Source organism: Quercus lobata, chromosome 2 (assembly GCF_001633185.2).
Source record: "Quercus lobata isolate SW786 chromosome 2, ValleyOak3.0 Primary Assembly, whole genome shotgun sequence".
In the NCBI taxonomy this organism is placed as follows: Eukaryota; Viridiplantae; Streptophyta; class Magnoliopsida; order Fagales; family Fagaceae; genus Quercus; species Quercus lobata.
In genome coordinates, this window is record NC_044905.1 from 21,060,625 (window position 1) to 21,076,660 (window position 16,036).

At 31.4% G+C, this 16,036-nt stretch overlaps 1 protein-coding gene across 1 annotated transcript; it reads left to right on the plus strand.

Annotated features, from left to right (window-relative positions):
* The first annotated feature begins 8,580 nt into the window (after nucleotides 1-8,580).
* On the plus strand, nucleotides 8,581-14,535 carry LOC115974912 (hydroxyproline O-galactosyltransferase HPGT3-like). Its single transcript, XM_031095479.1, has 13 exons — nucleotides 8,581-8,662; nucleotides 8,868-9,024; nucleotides 9,279-9,342; nucleotides 9,803-9,852; nucleotides 9,957-10,147; nucleotides 10,840-10,900; nucleotides 11,046-11,118; nucleotides 11,535-11,658; nucleotides 11,756-11,843; nucleotides 12,767-12,817; nucleotides 13,131-13,202; nucleotides 13,620-13,732; nucleotides 14,111-14,535. Exons 2-13 carry the CDS (start codon nucleotides 8,900-8,902, stop codon nucleotides 14,131-14,133), a joined length of 1,035 nt encoding a protein of 344 aa, XP_030951339.1. The 5' UTR covers nucleotides 8,581-8,662; nucleotides 8,868-8,899; the 3' UTR covers nucleotides 14,134-14,535.
* The last annotated feature ends 1,501 nt before the right edge of the window (nucleotides 14,536-16,036 follow it).

A 16,036-nucleotide genomic window follows, 5' to 3' on the forward strand; every position in this document is an offset into this window, starting at 1 on the left:
GAAAAGTTGGCATTTAGGCCCAAAGGAGCTTAGCATCCAGAATTGTAAATGTAGACTATTGCAAAAAGAAATTGCAAGTGTGCTACAGTGCGATTCTACATGTAGAATCATACTGTAACTCAATTGTAAAAACAAAAATATTATTTTATTCCTTTTCTCTCTCATCTGTCTCCTTACTCTCCCACTCTCTCAATTGTTTCCCACGTCTCTCTCTTTTAGATTTCTCCCTCTCCCTTTGCTCTCCCTCAGGCCACCGTTGGCCACCATCGCCCAGCAATGCCAAGCCCAAGCCGTGTCTCAATGTTTTGCTCTAATGGGTTTGCTCCGATGTGGGTGTTGATGGTCCCTTGGAAATCAGTAGGTTGAAAGTCTCGGGCGCTGATGATTTTTGGGCTTGATCTTGAAAACAAATACTAAGTCAGAGGGGACCGGCCAAAAGTCCTCCGATGTTAGTGGATTTATGATTCCAAGTAAGAAGGAAGTATTTTGTAAGAAGTGTCCGAATGAATACCTTTTTGAAGAAGAGCCCTTATATAGTATTCATCAAAGGCAGTTACCTCTCCAATCGTTGTAGAGTTCGAGGAATCCGCAGGTAACTTCCATAACTACCAAGGAAGTTATATCTTCTGGGGTTCGTCTTTTGAAAGTGTTAATTAAGGGAGAAATTTGTAGTCTTGGCAAGGAAACAAAAAATAGTTCCAAGTATGCTTAAGATGTAGTAAGCTCGTCCAACCAACTTTACAGACGGACGAGCTTACTTTTGGATGAGTAAGCCGTATGCCATCCCTCACTTCCTTAGGACGAGCTATATGGACGAGTATTGGAGTTGGAGTTTTTATAACACCATCAGGTGTGTTTGCTCCGATCGATGTATCATGGGTCAGGTGGTGGCGTGGGTTTGGATCGATTGTGGCCGATGGGTTTGGATCATGGAGATTGGTGGGTTTTTGGGTTTGGATTGGTGCTGTGTGTGTGGATCGGTGCTGTGGGTTTGGATCGGTGCTGTGGGTTTGGGTTGGTGCTGTTGTGGAACGGTGCTGTAGGTTTGGATTGGTGCCGTTGTGGCCATGTCTTGTGATTGTGGTTGTTGGTGGTGGTTTTTGGCAATTTTTTGTGTTTCTTTTCCTCTTGGTGGTTGTTTCTTGTGGTTGTTGTTGGTGGTGGTTGCTGGCCAGTGGCAGGGTGGTGGCAAGGTGGCTATTTTCATGTGGTTGTTCTTGCTATGGTTAGGGTTTGGGTTTGTTCACGGTGGAGAGAGAGAGACGGGGGAGGAAGGAAGAGAGAGGAGATTAGTTTTTTTGGTTATATATTTTAATGGATAATATATATTATTTTAATGAGTAGAATAGGAAAATAAAAGTTGGGATGCTGGAAGTATTGTAAAATAGTATTGTGTAATTGATAAAATAGCTTTTTGGAATGGTAAAATAGGATATAATAGAATTCCCGGATGCAAATTCTCTAACACAAAGGCACATCACAACTCCACTCAAAAGTCATGGTAACTTTTAAGAGAGAGTGGGGCAAGTTATACTACACATAACACACTCTCTTAAGCAATATAAGACAATTACCCATTGTTTTTTCTTTAAAAAAAAAATGCTAAAATACAAAACTCACCTTCTATGTTTCACCAAAATTCATTTCAGTTCTCTAACTTTAGTTTTGTTCATTTTAGTCCTCTAAATTTTAAGTTTATTTAATTAATACTTTTCTATCAACTTTTGTTATAGGTTGCTGCCAATTATAGTCTAAAAGACAAAAATACCCAAAAATACTTAATGCCACCTAACTACTTTTCAAGGACAAAAAAGTCATTACATTTAACACAAGCATTATGCATTGGCGCTTTATATATATATATACTAGTTAGGACAGCACATGCAAGGCACGTGCTTGCCATGGAAAAAAAAGTATTGTAGTAATTAAGGTCAATTTTAGATTTTATTTGTATTATAAACAAAAATATAAATCATTTTATTTTTAAAGTATATAGAGATTTACATTAATCAAAAGAGATATTAATTTTAAGAATTTTGATAATTATGTTGAAAAAAGTTAATCTCATTCATTTAAGAATTTCGATCAACCACAAAGTTAGGGTAGTTATTTAACATATAAATATTTATTTAACTATAATAGTTTTTTAGTACCTACTTGCTAAAGACAATATATCTATTCTCTAAAAACCTTCTAAGAATGATAACGAATATCATCATCTTCCAACAATAAATAACTTAGTTTTGCTAAGAAATTTAAAATAAAAAATAAAATAAAAGAAGATAACAAAAGGCTTGTATCATTGAATATCATCATTCTATCTTTTTAAGAATTTTTATCAATTAAAACTCAAAATACATAAAGAAAATTATTAGGATGTTAAAATTTAGCTGAAGTAATTTAGACATTACACAATAAAATATTTTAAGAATCAGAAACTTTCATTAGGGTTTAATTGAGAGAATAACAATATGACATATTTGCTATTTTTCAAAATATTAAGGGAAAAATTGCATAATTTTAAAGTTTAAGGCAGAATTGTAAACTACCCCAAACATAAAGGATGAAAAATGTTTTTTTCCTAAGTTTTTGTTTTTGTTTTTACGTGCAAAACTATGTGTTTTTACTTAAAATAGTGTGTAAAGAAAAAAAATATTTACAAAAAGTCAACTCAAAAAAATTGTATGTGGAATAGTGAATTTTGGCTCAACAAAGTTGATTAAACCAACAAAAATTTTCTAAAAGCACAATAGAATGATGCAACATTTTCATAATACCTTTATAATTTTGTTATATTTTTATTTTAACTTGTAAAGAATTGACAGTTTGGTAGTTTTGAAAATATTGCGACAACATCAAGATGTCTTAACATTTTTCACACAAAAAAATGTTATGTCCATGACATTTTCACAACAAATCATAAGTAGTAGGTTATTACAAGTTGTTATTGGTGGGTAAAAAAATAGTTTCATTGGTAAGTTTAAATTAGAACCAATAACAATTTACTATATTTGATTTGTTATGAAAGTGTTGTGAAAATTATTGTGGAAAAACCAAAAATAATATAGCAAATATACTACAACTTTATGCATTCATAAAAAATAAAAAAATAAAAAAAAAAAAAGGCCAAAATGTTAAACAAACCATAATTACTGTAGCAAAATTACTATAACTTTTCTCATTCACTCTTTTAATGTATAATATATATATATATATAGAAATATACATTGCACTTACAATTTAAATTTATATTGTAAACACATAAAAATTGGTAAATGTTGTACACATTTGTAAAATTTGTACAATTTTTTTTTTTTTTTTGTAAATGTATATAATATTTGCTACTTTTTGTGTGTATACAATGTAAGCTTATATTACAAGTAGAAAGTAAACATATAAAGATCCTTTAAAAAAAGAAAAGCTCAAACCAAGTTAGTGAACTTGAAGGAAAAAAAGGAGGAAAAAGGCAAGTCACTAAACCAAAAATTCTGTTCATAACACTATTCATGAGCTTATTCGCTCTTTTTATATATAGGGAAAAAGAGCACAAATTGATGACTGGGAAACAATAAAAATAAAAATAAGCAATGAACAGTATATATTAAACAAACCAAAAGTACTGTAGCTTTTACACATTCACCCAACAAGTGTCACAACATTTTCACAAAACATTTATTTTCAGTTGTAGTTGGTCACAATTTCATTTTTTATTATTTTATTTTGATTTATAAGAAATTAACACCTCAATAATTGTGAAAATATTGTGAAATTTGTTGTGTCAGTATAACAATATATATGCGGGTTCATATAAATATTTAAAAGGGGAAAAAAGTATAAACGGAAGATTAAAGAAAAAAAAAATGATGTAGCTACTGTAACTATTGTAGCTACAGTGCCACTTGAACAAACCAAAGTGACACTATAGCAATTGTTCAAAACTTGGGGGAAAAAAAAAGGCTCACTACACCAAAAGGGGCACTATAGAGGCATTGCCTCTTTTTATATAGTTAGTAGAAAAAAGAGCACAAATTGATGATTAGGGAAAAAAAAAAGTACATATTGAACAAACCAAAAGTAATGTAACTTTTACACATTCACCTAACAAGTGTCACAACATTTTCACAAAACATTTATTTTCAGTTGTGGTTGGTCATAATTTCATATTTTATTATTTTATTTTGACTTATAAGAAATTGACACTTCAATTATTGTGAAATTTGTTATGTCAGTATAACAATATATATAAAAGGAAAAAAAAAGTACAAGAGAAAGAAAAAAATGTTACTGTAGCTACAGTGCCGCTTGAAACTGTAGCTATTGTTCGAAACTTAAAAAAAAAAAAAAAAAAAAAAAAAAAAAAAAAAAAAAAAAAAAAAAAAAAAAAAAAAAAAAAACTGCCTCACCAAATTTCAACTATAAATGAATCAGATACATTGAATAAACAGTATGTAAACATTAGAGCGGCATAGCCGCTTTTTATATAGTTAAATAGAAATAGAAATAGAAATAGAAATATATATATATATATATATATATATATAAAATGGGCAAAGAAAATCCAGGAGGAGCGGAAGATCCTGGGAAAGGATCTACCTGGTGAGCTTTAATGCTTTCTTTTCATGTAATGGCTGCAACTTTTTCCAATACATAGCGTTCATTTGATTAAGCTGTCAGAATTAAATTTGTCGGCAATAATTGTAGGCCTATGTATATATATAAAGCGCCAATGCGCAAACAGTGTCTTTTTGGTTTGTTGGATTGGCATTGTAGCTATACTGTATTTTTTTTTTTTTTTTTTCATTCATCCCTATTGTGCTTTTTTTTTTTTTTTAATATTTATATAAGTTGACATATATATTGTTATACTAAGTTACTAACAAAACAAATTTCTATATATAAAAAGCATCAATGCGCAAATAGTGCCTTTTTGGTTTGTTCAATTGGTACTGTAGCTACACTTTTTCTTTTTTCCCAATCATCCGTTTGTGCTTTTTTTTTTCTTTAAATATTTATATGAGCTAATATATATATATATATATATATATATATATATACACATATATATATATTATTATATTGACACAACAAATTTCACAATATTTTCACAATTATTGAAATGTTAATTTCTTATAGATCGAAATAAAATAATAAAATATGAGACTGACCAACCACAACTAAAAATAAATATTTTGTGAAAATGTTGTAACACTTGTTGGGTGAATGTGTAAAAACTACAGTACTTTTTGGTTTGTTCAATATGTATCGTTCATTTTTTTTTTTTCTGCCATCGGTTTGTGCTCTTTTAAAAAAAAAAAATTATACGAGCTTGCATATATATTGTTATTCTTTCTGACACAACAAATTTCACAATATTTTCATAATTATTGAGGTGTCAATTTCTTATAAGTCGAAATAAAATAATAAAATATGAGACTGTGACCAACTACAAATAAAAATAAACGTTTTGTGAAAATATTGAGATCTCAGTTTCTTATAGATCAAATAAAAAAATGCTAAGTCTACAAAATTTTCACATTAATTTCACAACAAATCATAGGTAAGCTACTATTGATGGATAAAAAAGTGTCATGGGTCCATTTTAAATTAGTAAAAATTTGCCAACTAGAATTTGTTAAGAAAATATTATAGAGATAACATTTCTATAAAACAAATAATAATATATCAAACCGAAACTTACCACAGCTGAAAATAAAGATATTGTGAAAATATTGTGACAATTTGTCGTGTTCTTATACTTCTTTTTTGGTTTAGTCAAATTTGGTGGGCAAAAATCCACTGTTTCATGCACAATTTTCTTTTGTTGATTTTTTGTTTGTTGTTTTTTTTTTTTTAATGCATAGTTTAAAGTGGTTGTCCCAATTAAAAACTAATAACAATTTATTACTTAGGATTTATGGTAAAAATGTTGTGGATGTAGCATTACTCTAAAATAAAATTATAAAATATCATACCAAGGCCCACAATAGCTAAAATAAAGGTATTGAAAAAATATTGTGACATTTATTGTGTTCCTGGCCTTTTTTTTTTTTTTAGCCAATTTGTTGAACCAAAATTCATAGTTTTACACAGTTTTCTTGGGTTGACTTTTTTTTTTTTTTTTTTAAACACATTGTTTAAGTAAAAAACACATAGTTTTTCCAACAAAAAAGAATTATGGAAAAAAGTACTTTCCTCCTTTATGTTTGGGGTAGTTTCATCCCCTCCAATTTTAATGTTGAATAATTTCCTCCTTTATAATTTGTAAACAAGTATATAGTTCCTACTGTTAGTTTGTTACTCTTTTAGTTAAACCCTAACAAAATCTTATGATTCCTAGAATATTTCATTGTGCAACAACTAAAATGCCTCATTAAATTTGAATGTCCCAAAAATTTTCTTCATGTATTTTGAGTTTTATGTGTTAATCATACTTAGAAAGTAAAAATGATGATGTATAGTATTCTGTTTGTTACCTAGAGAACACTAATTATTAGGGGTTTAAATCTTCTAGATTTATAATTTTATCTAGTAGAAACTTCAATAACATATGTCTTTTGTTATTTTGTTCTTTTTTTTATTTGTTTTCTTTCTTAAAAAGGTGTTCATTAAAAATTAAGTAAGCTAAACATCGTAATTAGGCTTATAAAATAAAATAATAAAGAAGGAAGTATGAATAACAAAATATTCATTGCAAATGGTTGTAATTATTTAATTTGATGAAGAGTTTCAATTGTAGAATATGTCATCATTTATTGTGAAAATTTAAATATTGTGACAATATTTTATCAAAACTTAATTGTTAATTGTTGGAAGATGATAACATTTGTTATCATTCTTAGTAGAATTTTTTTTTTTTTTTTTTTGAGTACATACTGTCTATAGTAAATAGGTTCTAAGAAATGAAAAAATATTTTGTATCAAATGATACCACGTCATTCGTATAAAAATCCAATAAACGAAAGACATTTGTGCAAAAATAACTACCCATTAACACATGTCTTTTAATTGTTAGTGGGTTAGTTATTTTTTGCTAACATGTCTCACACTTATTGGATTTTGATATTGTTGACATGGTATCATTTGATACTAAATACCTTCTCCTATGAAATTATCATACCAAGAGAGTGTTTGGATTGCGTCTGCGTCTTCACGCAAATGCATTTTTCCTTTTTTTTTTTTTAAAAAAAAAAAACTAGCGCCTATTGCACTGTTCATGGGACATTAACAGTACAAATAGGCAAATGAACAGTGTTTTTCGTGTGAACAATAATCTAAAAATTATTTTTTTTATTATTTTCAGTTTTCAGTAAAATAAGCAGTATCCAAATCCACACTAAATAAATAGCCATATGTTTTTTTGAAAATAATAAATAGCCATATGTTAAATAACTATTCTAAATTTAAATATATGGTTTGATACTACTTTAAAAAAAAAAAAAAAAAAAAAAAAAAAAAAAATTCTATCTTAAATTTCCATCACTCAAGAGACACACGTGCAAGACCCTTACTAGTTATATAGAAAAGACAAAACAAAACCCTTATATTGCAATTCAGTGTTTTTTTTTTTTTTTTTAATGGAATCAACCTATTGTATATTAAGGGTAAAAAGGTTATTGCAATTACTAAACAAACAATAAACAAAGAGCAAGCAAGGTACTTGACAAAACACTATTTATAGGATCATTCACGCTTTTTTTATATAGGTAATAGAAAAAAAAAAACAAAAAAAAAAAAAAAAAAAAAAAAAAAAAAAAAAAAAAAAAAAACAAAAAAAAAAACAAAACAAAAAAAAAACAAACAAACAAACAAACTTTTTTTTAGAATCTATTTATAAAAAAGTTCATATTAACAAAAATGGTAATAAAGTAAAATGGAATAAAAAAAAATATCTATCTTAAATTTCCTCACTCAAGAGATAGCACGTGCAAGACCCTTACTAGTATATATAGAAAAAGACAAAACAAACCCTCAAATGCATACATTTTTTTTTTAAATGATATCAACCTACTTGTATATTAAGGGTAAAAAGGTTATTGCAATTACTAAACAAACAATAAACAAAGAGCAAGCAAGGTGCTTGACAAAGCACTGTTCACATGCTCATTTGCGCCTTTTATATAGGTAATAGGAAAAAAAAATCTTTTTTTTTTTTAGAATCTATTTATAAAAAAGTTCATATTAAAAAAAATGGTAATCAAGTAAAATGCAATAAATCTTGGGATACTGGATATCTTATTATATAGCATAAAAAAAACAAATCTAAGAGATGCTCTAAAGTTTTAGACTATTTAAGAAGAGTAATGACAACATTTTCACAATAATTTTATAATAAATTTTAGATGATAGCTTTTTATTTATTTATTTATTTATTATTGATTATACACTTGTGAGTATAAAGTGAAATCATGTCCTTAAAATATGATTTCAGTTAAAATGAAAAAATAGTTTTTTCCAAAATGATTTCAAAACATGATTTTTAAGTTTGTGGAAAGATGTGTGCAACAACCACTAACGAAAATTAAAAGCTTAACTTGAATTCACGAGATATTTGTACTAAACACTGGAGAAAGCCCAGCCCAACAAACATCATCAAAACAAGACTTCCCTGGCCTTGGAAGCTCCACCGACCACATCAAATAGAAACGGCTCCGCACTTCTACAGGTATTTTGTATTATATTTTATACTATTATATCTCTCCTAGAAATTTTTTTTTTTTTTTTTTTTAAAAAGAGAAAATTTTTTTTTTTCAAAACCTTGTCTGTTACGCGTCGCTGACTTCTCTTCTTCCATTTTCTCAATGATCAAAACTATCATATCTCTGCTTCAAACTCACCAATTATTGCACATATACATATACATATTGTAGTGTACTCTCTCTCTCTCTCTATTCATCTCGAGATGGAGAGCTTACCGACTACAATGAAATCAGAAAGGCGATGGAGATCTAAGCCTCTCCAGACCTCCAAACCCTCGCTCCTAATGGCCTTCTTCTCTTGCCTCGCTTGGCTCTACGTTGCTGGCCGGTAATCTCTCTCTCTCACTCTTTTTCCTCTCTTTCTACATTTCCTAGATTTCATTTTCCCTCTAATTATTCAAATTCTAGTTAAGCCAAATCAAACTAATCGTAACAGTTAGCATTGCTAGATGTAGATTTAGGATCTCTGATATTTCAATTACAAATTAGCGATTACAATTCCACTGCTATTGTTATGAAGTCGATTTGGAATTGGATCAGTAACAAATTGACCAAATTTTATGCATTTTTTGCAATAATCAGATTGTGGCAAGACGCCGAGAACAGAAAAGTACTTACTAATCTTCTTTACAAGAACTCACTCCAGGTCTGTTTTAATTTCCTCTTATTAGGCTCTCACTCTTTTTACAATTTCCACAAGAAACTTAATTGCCAAATTGCAAAAAGATCCCTGGGGTATAGGTTAGTTGCAATCTAACTCCTCTGCTATCAAATTTGGATTAGTGACCCTTGACATTTAAGAATTATCCAAATTTACCTTTCCATATTAATTTTTTGTTGATCATAACTGACAGAAAATGGTCACAAGGCGTGCACGTACACCGCACATGACCATTTTCTGTTAATTGTAATTATAGATGGAGGGGTCAATTTGGACTATTCTCAAAGGTCAGGGGTCAATAATACAAAATTGATAGCACTGGGGGTCGTTCTGCATGTTGCCCAAAATGTAATTGAGGAATGGTGATATGTGCTGGTGTCTGTTTTGTTTCTTGTTTTTCAATTCAATTTATGTTTAAGATGTTACTCTGTGTTATTGTTGCCAGAGACCCAAGATTCTTACAGTTGAAGATAAGCTTACAGTTCTAGGATGCAGGTACTGCCTTTCTTATTGTTCTTTTTATTGCTCGATTGTTGATATGATACTGTGTGTCACTATGTAGTGTTTGTATTGGTATCATCTATGGTGTTTGTTTTTAGAGATTTGGAGAGGAGGATTGTGGAAGCTGAGATGGAATTGACTTTGGCAAAGAGTCAAGGGTACCTCAATAAACAATTGCAGCAAAGTGGGTCTTCTTCTGGAAAAAGGCTTCTTGCTGTTATTGGAGTTTATACTGGATTTGGTAGTCGCTTGAAGCGAAATGTGTTTAGAGGGTCTTGGATGCCAAAAGGTCAGTTGGGTTTCTGATCACTCATTATGCTGTTTCTATTGCTTATTCATTCTTTGACGAATATTGAGATTGCAAATATTTTTGGAAGTCACATTTAACATATGGTCTTGGTATTTACATCCATTTCTTGCACTTTCTTGTATCTGAACACTATTACTATCTATTGATACAAGGGTGCATGTTGGTTAAAGTAATCATCGTCACAATATTTTAAACACTTGATCTTTTGCTTTTTTTCTTTGATAACGTCATGCTTACAGGGTTTTTTTTTTTTCCTTTAATTTTCATGTTGCGTTGTTTTGGATTGTCCTGCATCACTTTTAATCAATATTTGATTGGAGTTTAACCAATCAAGACATATTTAAATTATTTAAGCATTACATTTTATATATTTAAGCAAGCTCCTGAGGATTTTTTTTTTGGTAATTTTGATTTCAAGTCAAGATATACAAAGCTTTAATCATAATTCTCCACATGTGCTTCTTCTTCTTCTTCTTCTTCTTCTTCTTTTCTTTCCTTTTTACATGGAATCAATTACTCTTGTATCTCTATCTCTTTTCTTTACATAAATTTTTACAATGTTGTTTGGCATGTCTAAACTATGAGGTCTGTATTGCGAATGAGCATTTTCAAGCATATATACGCTTCTATTTTTAAGCGATGTATTTTGGGCACCTTTGTGGCTTTTACAGGTGATGCCTTGAGAAAACTTGAAGAAAGAGGAGTGGTCATACGTTTTGTAATTGGTCGGAGGTTTTTACAACAACTTAACCCTTAAATATCAGTATATGCCTTTTTTTTCTTTTTGCTGGCTCTTTTAGAATAACCAGTTCAACGATTTTGGTAACTAGAGTGTTTCTCTTTTAAATTTTCCTTTTCTTTTTTCTGAAATTGACAGTGCTAATCGAGGTGATAGCTTAGATCGCAATATCAATGAGGAAAATCGCTCAACAAAGGATTTCTTGATTCTAGTAAGTAATGTAATTAAAATTCAACCGGTCAGTTTTCCACCTTTTTGGAATTTGGATTATACAAAGCATGAAAGTTTGTTATTTTGATATCTTTATTAGTGCCAGGTCTTAACAGAGACATTTGGACATTTTGAATCAATTTAACTTAATCATTTAACTTCCAGGATGAATACTTTTCTTTTCTTATTTTCTTTTTCTTTTGCTTTTGCTTTCAATAATTAGGCTTTATCAGAGTATCTCAATACTGCTTAGCACACTGATTCTCACCATATAAATTGAACTTCTAATGCAAAGAAACTTTTGATTTCCTTAAGATGGATTGTTTATGCTCGAGTTTGAGTAACTTGCTTCTCATTGTATATCTTAGTGAACATGCAAAGCATAGAGTTTGACCTATTTTTCTTATAATGTATTAGGAAGGTCATGAGGAGGCTCAAGAAGAGCTTCCCAAGAAAGCAAAGTTCTTCCTCAGTACTGCAGTTCAAAAATGGGATGCAGATTTTTTTGTAAAAGTTGATGACAATGTAGACCTTGATCTTGGTAATGCTTTAACATATTCATTTAGTTTTCCAGAACATCACAGTTTGGTATATTCAGAATTTTGATACATCATTTACACTGTTTTCTGGTTTGGCAGAGGCGTTAATTGGACTTCTTGAACATCGTCGTGGTCAAGATGGTGCATACATTGGGTGTATGAAGTCAGGAGATGTGATATCTGAAGAGTATATATTCTATTATATCTTTTTTTACATCAAGTGTGATTGCTTTCATCCATGACAGATATTACTATATGCATGTCCCATATTGACTATATGGAGGGAAAGAAATAGGCAGATTTTTTAGGGGCATGAGCTTTCTGTTGAGAGAAGTCTGGTTTTATTTGATCTTTATTTTTCGTGGATATCATTAGATGGAAATAGTCCATCTGTTATACTGCCTTTTCAGATGTATTTTGATTGATATTTTGGGAGGATACTTTAGTATGCATCCTGAATGCCTAATTTTCCCCTTTGATATTTGATAAACTAAACTAACTTTACATACTTTAGCATACAACAAGGTGCTTACCTGAAATTATGTTGTTTTAAAAAATGTGTAGTTTATTGATTAGTTATTTCATAATGTTAAAAAGCCCTATATGGTAATATTTTGATAGCCGTTCACTTTTTGATATCTTGTAGTCATGTTAATAATTATACCTTCATTAATATCATTATTGACTGACAGAAGAACATACTCTTTTCTAAAAAATTTAAATTACCACCATTGTAGGACTTTTGTTGTTGGTAATGTAAGTTGTTCCTACATTGTTATATAGGACCCTTGTTGGCATGTCACTGGCATTATTTCTTTAAATTGTTAAATCAGTTCGAACAATAATATTTTCATTATCATCTGTATGTAGGACTCTTTTTGGCATGTCGCTGCTAATTCAAGCAACCTTAACATTATTATATTGCCACCAACAAATTAAATTATGTGTGTATTTTTTTTTTTTTTTTTGCCTTTCTGTCATCAATATTTAGTAGTGCATTTGTCAGAAAATAGAAGATTTTAACCTCTGCTTACTCTAACCTGAAAGCATTTTCAATCCAAAGGTTATTGAAATCAGCTTTTTAGCATCTAAATTGTTGTTCATTTTCAGGGGAAAGCCTTGGTATGAACCTGATTGGTGGAAATTTGGTGATGAGAAATCGTAAGTGATCTAGCTTGTGGATGAGAACAATTTGGAGTTTATAATTATTATTATTATTGTTAATAACAAATTTTTATTATTACTGTTATATATATATGGTTTTCATATATTCTTGTGCGATTAAGCATGCAATGCTTTTTATGTCACTTAATGTCTTTTAATTAGTAATGTGTTGTAACTGTATCGGGCAGTCTGCATCTGTCCTCCTTTAGAGACGAATTATGTAATTGACACTTCTTTTTATGATGGTGCTGCTTGCTGCACCGATTGCCATGATATGGAACTTGACCATGATTACTTTTTCTTTGTTCAGTTACTTCCGACATGCAGGCAGTGCTCTTATAATACTCTCCAAGAATTTAGCTCAGTATGTTAACATAAACAGGTTAGTTGTCAATGCCTTCACTGGGAAAACAGGATGTGGTTTCAACCAGAAATTCGGTTTTTTGTTTTGAGACTTATTATCAATTGAGGCCTATAAGTTGCCTGATGGTCAGCCCAATTGGTTTGTTCATGACTTTCATTGATTGTAAGCTTGCATATTTTTCCAACAGTGGTGTCCTTTTAAGTCCAAGTGATAAAAATAATTGATATATTTCAGTTAAACCATGAGAGCCGGTAAGCTGCTTAAAGATTTATGATAAGCTAAACTGTACAAGACCTTGGAGTTCAGTAGTTTTGCTAATTATATTGGCACCATTTCTTTCCTTCCACTGTATTAAACTGAAGTGGTTGAATTAGTAAATTTTTAATCCCCTTTGTACAAGTTTAAATCTCATTTCCATTTACTTATCATATGCAGTGCATCTCTGAAGACTTACGCTCATGATGATACATCAGTGGGTTCATGGATGATGGGTCTCCAAGCAACTTACATAGACGACAATCGCCTTTGCTGCAGTAGCATTAGACAAGGTGAATTGCCCTTATGCTTTAATTTTGATAAGATTGATAGTTTATCTAAAATTATTGACTATATCCTGATTTGTTCTTTTATTTACTGAATGTTAGTAAAGAAATGGTAGAGAATACAGAAAACTGATTCTTATAGTAATGACCCTAAAAGGGAAAGGCCTTGAAGAAACAGAGTAACCAATGGAACAATCTCTTCAGCATCAGACTAGAGCAGTTGATTCTAGGTTGAATTGCTAGGGTTTGGGTCGGGGTCGGGATCCGGGTGGGAGTATCTTAATGATTATGTTTTGGTAAATAGGAGTATGACCATGAATTTTAAGACATGGTAAACCAGCTATGCAACTCGTATTGACTGGTATCTAACTCTCTCATTTCCAGACAAGGTGTGTTCCCTGGCTTGATCAGAGGAGAAGGCTTCTTATCTGAAAAATATGTCCACTTTCCGAAATGGTCCATTCATTCATTCGGCAAGTTTCACATGAGCAACATCATTGCTTTCAGAACATCATGTCTGCACATATCTGTGAGAGAATTTTCTTGGATCAGGTGGCAACAGTTTTTTATAGGAATACATGTTTACCTAACTGTTCTATCATCTCTTGTTGGTACCAGCTGTAGTGGTAGCTGGATGCTCGTGTATAAATTTGATGAAATAATCGATGTTTTGTTTTTAGTCTACAGGATAGCTTCTTCATTTAGCTTTTGTTTCCTACAAGCTATGCCTGTGCATTCTTTCCCGGAGTAAATCCAGAGTTGAGCATTGTTTGGTGTTGCATAATTTAATTAATTTGTTAATTTCCCAAGTTATGGACTTGTGACTTGCTTTATTTATTTATTTTTTTTGTTGATGAATATGGACTTGTGACTTGCTGTCCAAATTTACAATCCACTTTTAAAAGGTCTGTAAAAAGACACTCAGCTTCAAAGTTAGGACATCGTTCTCAAATGCAATTACATCAGTGGTAGGCCAGTGTCAGCATTGGGCCCGTCTTTTGTAGGCCTAAAAGCTTTTATTACTTAATAATAATAATAAATAAATAAAGCTTTTATAGCTGGTTTCAATCTCATTTCCAATTCACCTCTTCCTTGCTGTTAAACTTAACTTTTTAAAAAAAATTCAAAACTTTTTTTTTTGGTGTGGATAATTAGACCAAAATAATAATAATAATAATAATAATAATAAGTCTGCATATATTTTTATGTGAATAAACTTGCATATTTGTTAGTTACTTTTGTCCCCTCCTTAAGCATATAAGTTGTTGTGTTTGTTTTGGGTGTAAATGATTTCTGGAAAATATTTTACACCTAGTAGCGTGTTTGGGTGCACATATAAAATAAAGTTTTTCGGAAAATTTTAAACTTTTGACTATAAAATAAGCCTTTTGACCTGGAAAATCATTTACACTTGTGTTTTACTTTCAAATGATTTCCGAACCCTAGAGACACCCAAAGAGAGAGAGAAAGAGCAAGAAGAGAGAAGAGAGAGTGAGCTAGAAGAGAGAGCACAAGAGGCTGCCCAGCCAAGCTCCGGCCAGCCCAGATCGTGTCGTCCCCACTGCCTAGATCACACACTGGCCAAGCTTCTTCTTTTTCTTTTTCTTTTTTTTTTCTTTTCTCTCTCTCTCTCTCTCTCTCTCTCTCTCTCTCTCTCTCTCTCTCTCTCTCTCTGTCAACTCTTCTTCTCCCTCTTCGATCGCCAGCCATGCACCGACGAGTATAGGTTGAGCTTCGATCTTGACAACTGATCGCAGGCCGTGCTCCACCAGGCTCTCCAACGCACCTCTCCGCCGTTTTCCTCCAAACCCATGGTGAGTTTCTCCCTCATCTTCTCACTCCACCTCACCGCTGACTAGTCAAACACCTCCTCCACCTTTGCATGAACTCGATCCACCACCACCATAGCTCGATCTGGAACGGTCTTACCATCCATCTCTTCGATTGGTCTCACCCTCCCTCTCTTCTCCACGGTGGTCTTCATTTTCTCATCTCACTTTTCCTCTCTAACCCGAACCAAACCCCCCACATATTTCTATGTTTGATATTCTTTTTCTTTGATTTAAGATTTTGTTGTTATTGTGGTGTTATGAGTGGTGGTGTTTTGGTGGATTTTGGTGGTAACGGAGCAATGGGGGCGGGTTTTTTCCTCTTCTCAATCTGTATTTTGGGTGGTTGGTGGTGGGTTGTGCTTTTCCTTGGTGGTGGCGGTGGCTGGACCAAGTGGTGGCTGGGGGCTGACTTGTGTTTCCCTTTTCTGAAAATAGGTTTTTTACATGTAAGACCAAACACAAGAAATAATTTTCACAA

Bases quoted from the DNA above. Each gene is read 5' to 3' on its own strand.
- LOC115974912 (XM_031095479.1), top strand. From the start codon at position 8,900: ATGGAGAGCTTACCGACTACAATGAAATCAGAAAGGCGATGGAGATCT. The intron at 11,659-11,755 runs GTAATGCTTTAA...CTGGTTTGGCAG, and splicing joins CAATGTAGACCTTGATCTTG to AGGCGTTAATTGGACTTCTT. The intron at 11,844-12,766 runs GTATATATTCTA...GTTCATTTTCAG, and splicing joins GGAGATGTGATATCTGAAGA to GGGAAAGCCTTGGTATGAAC.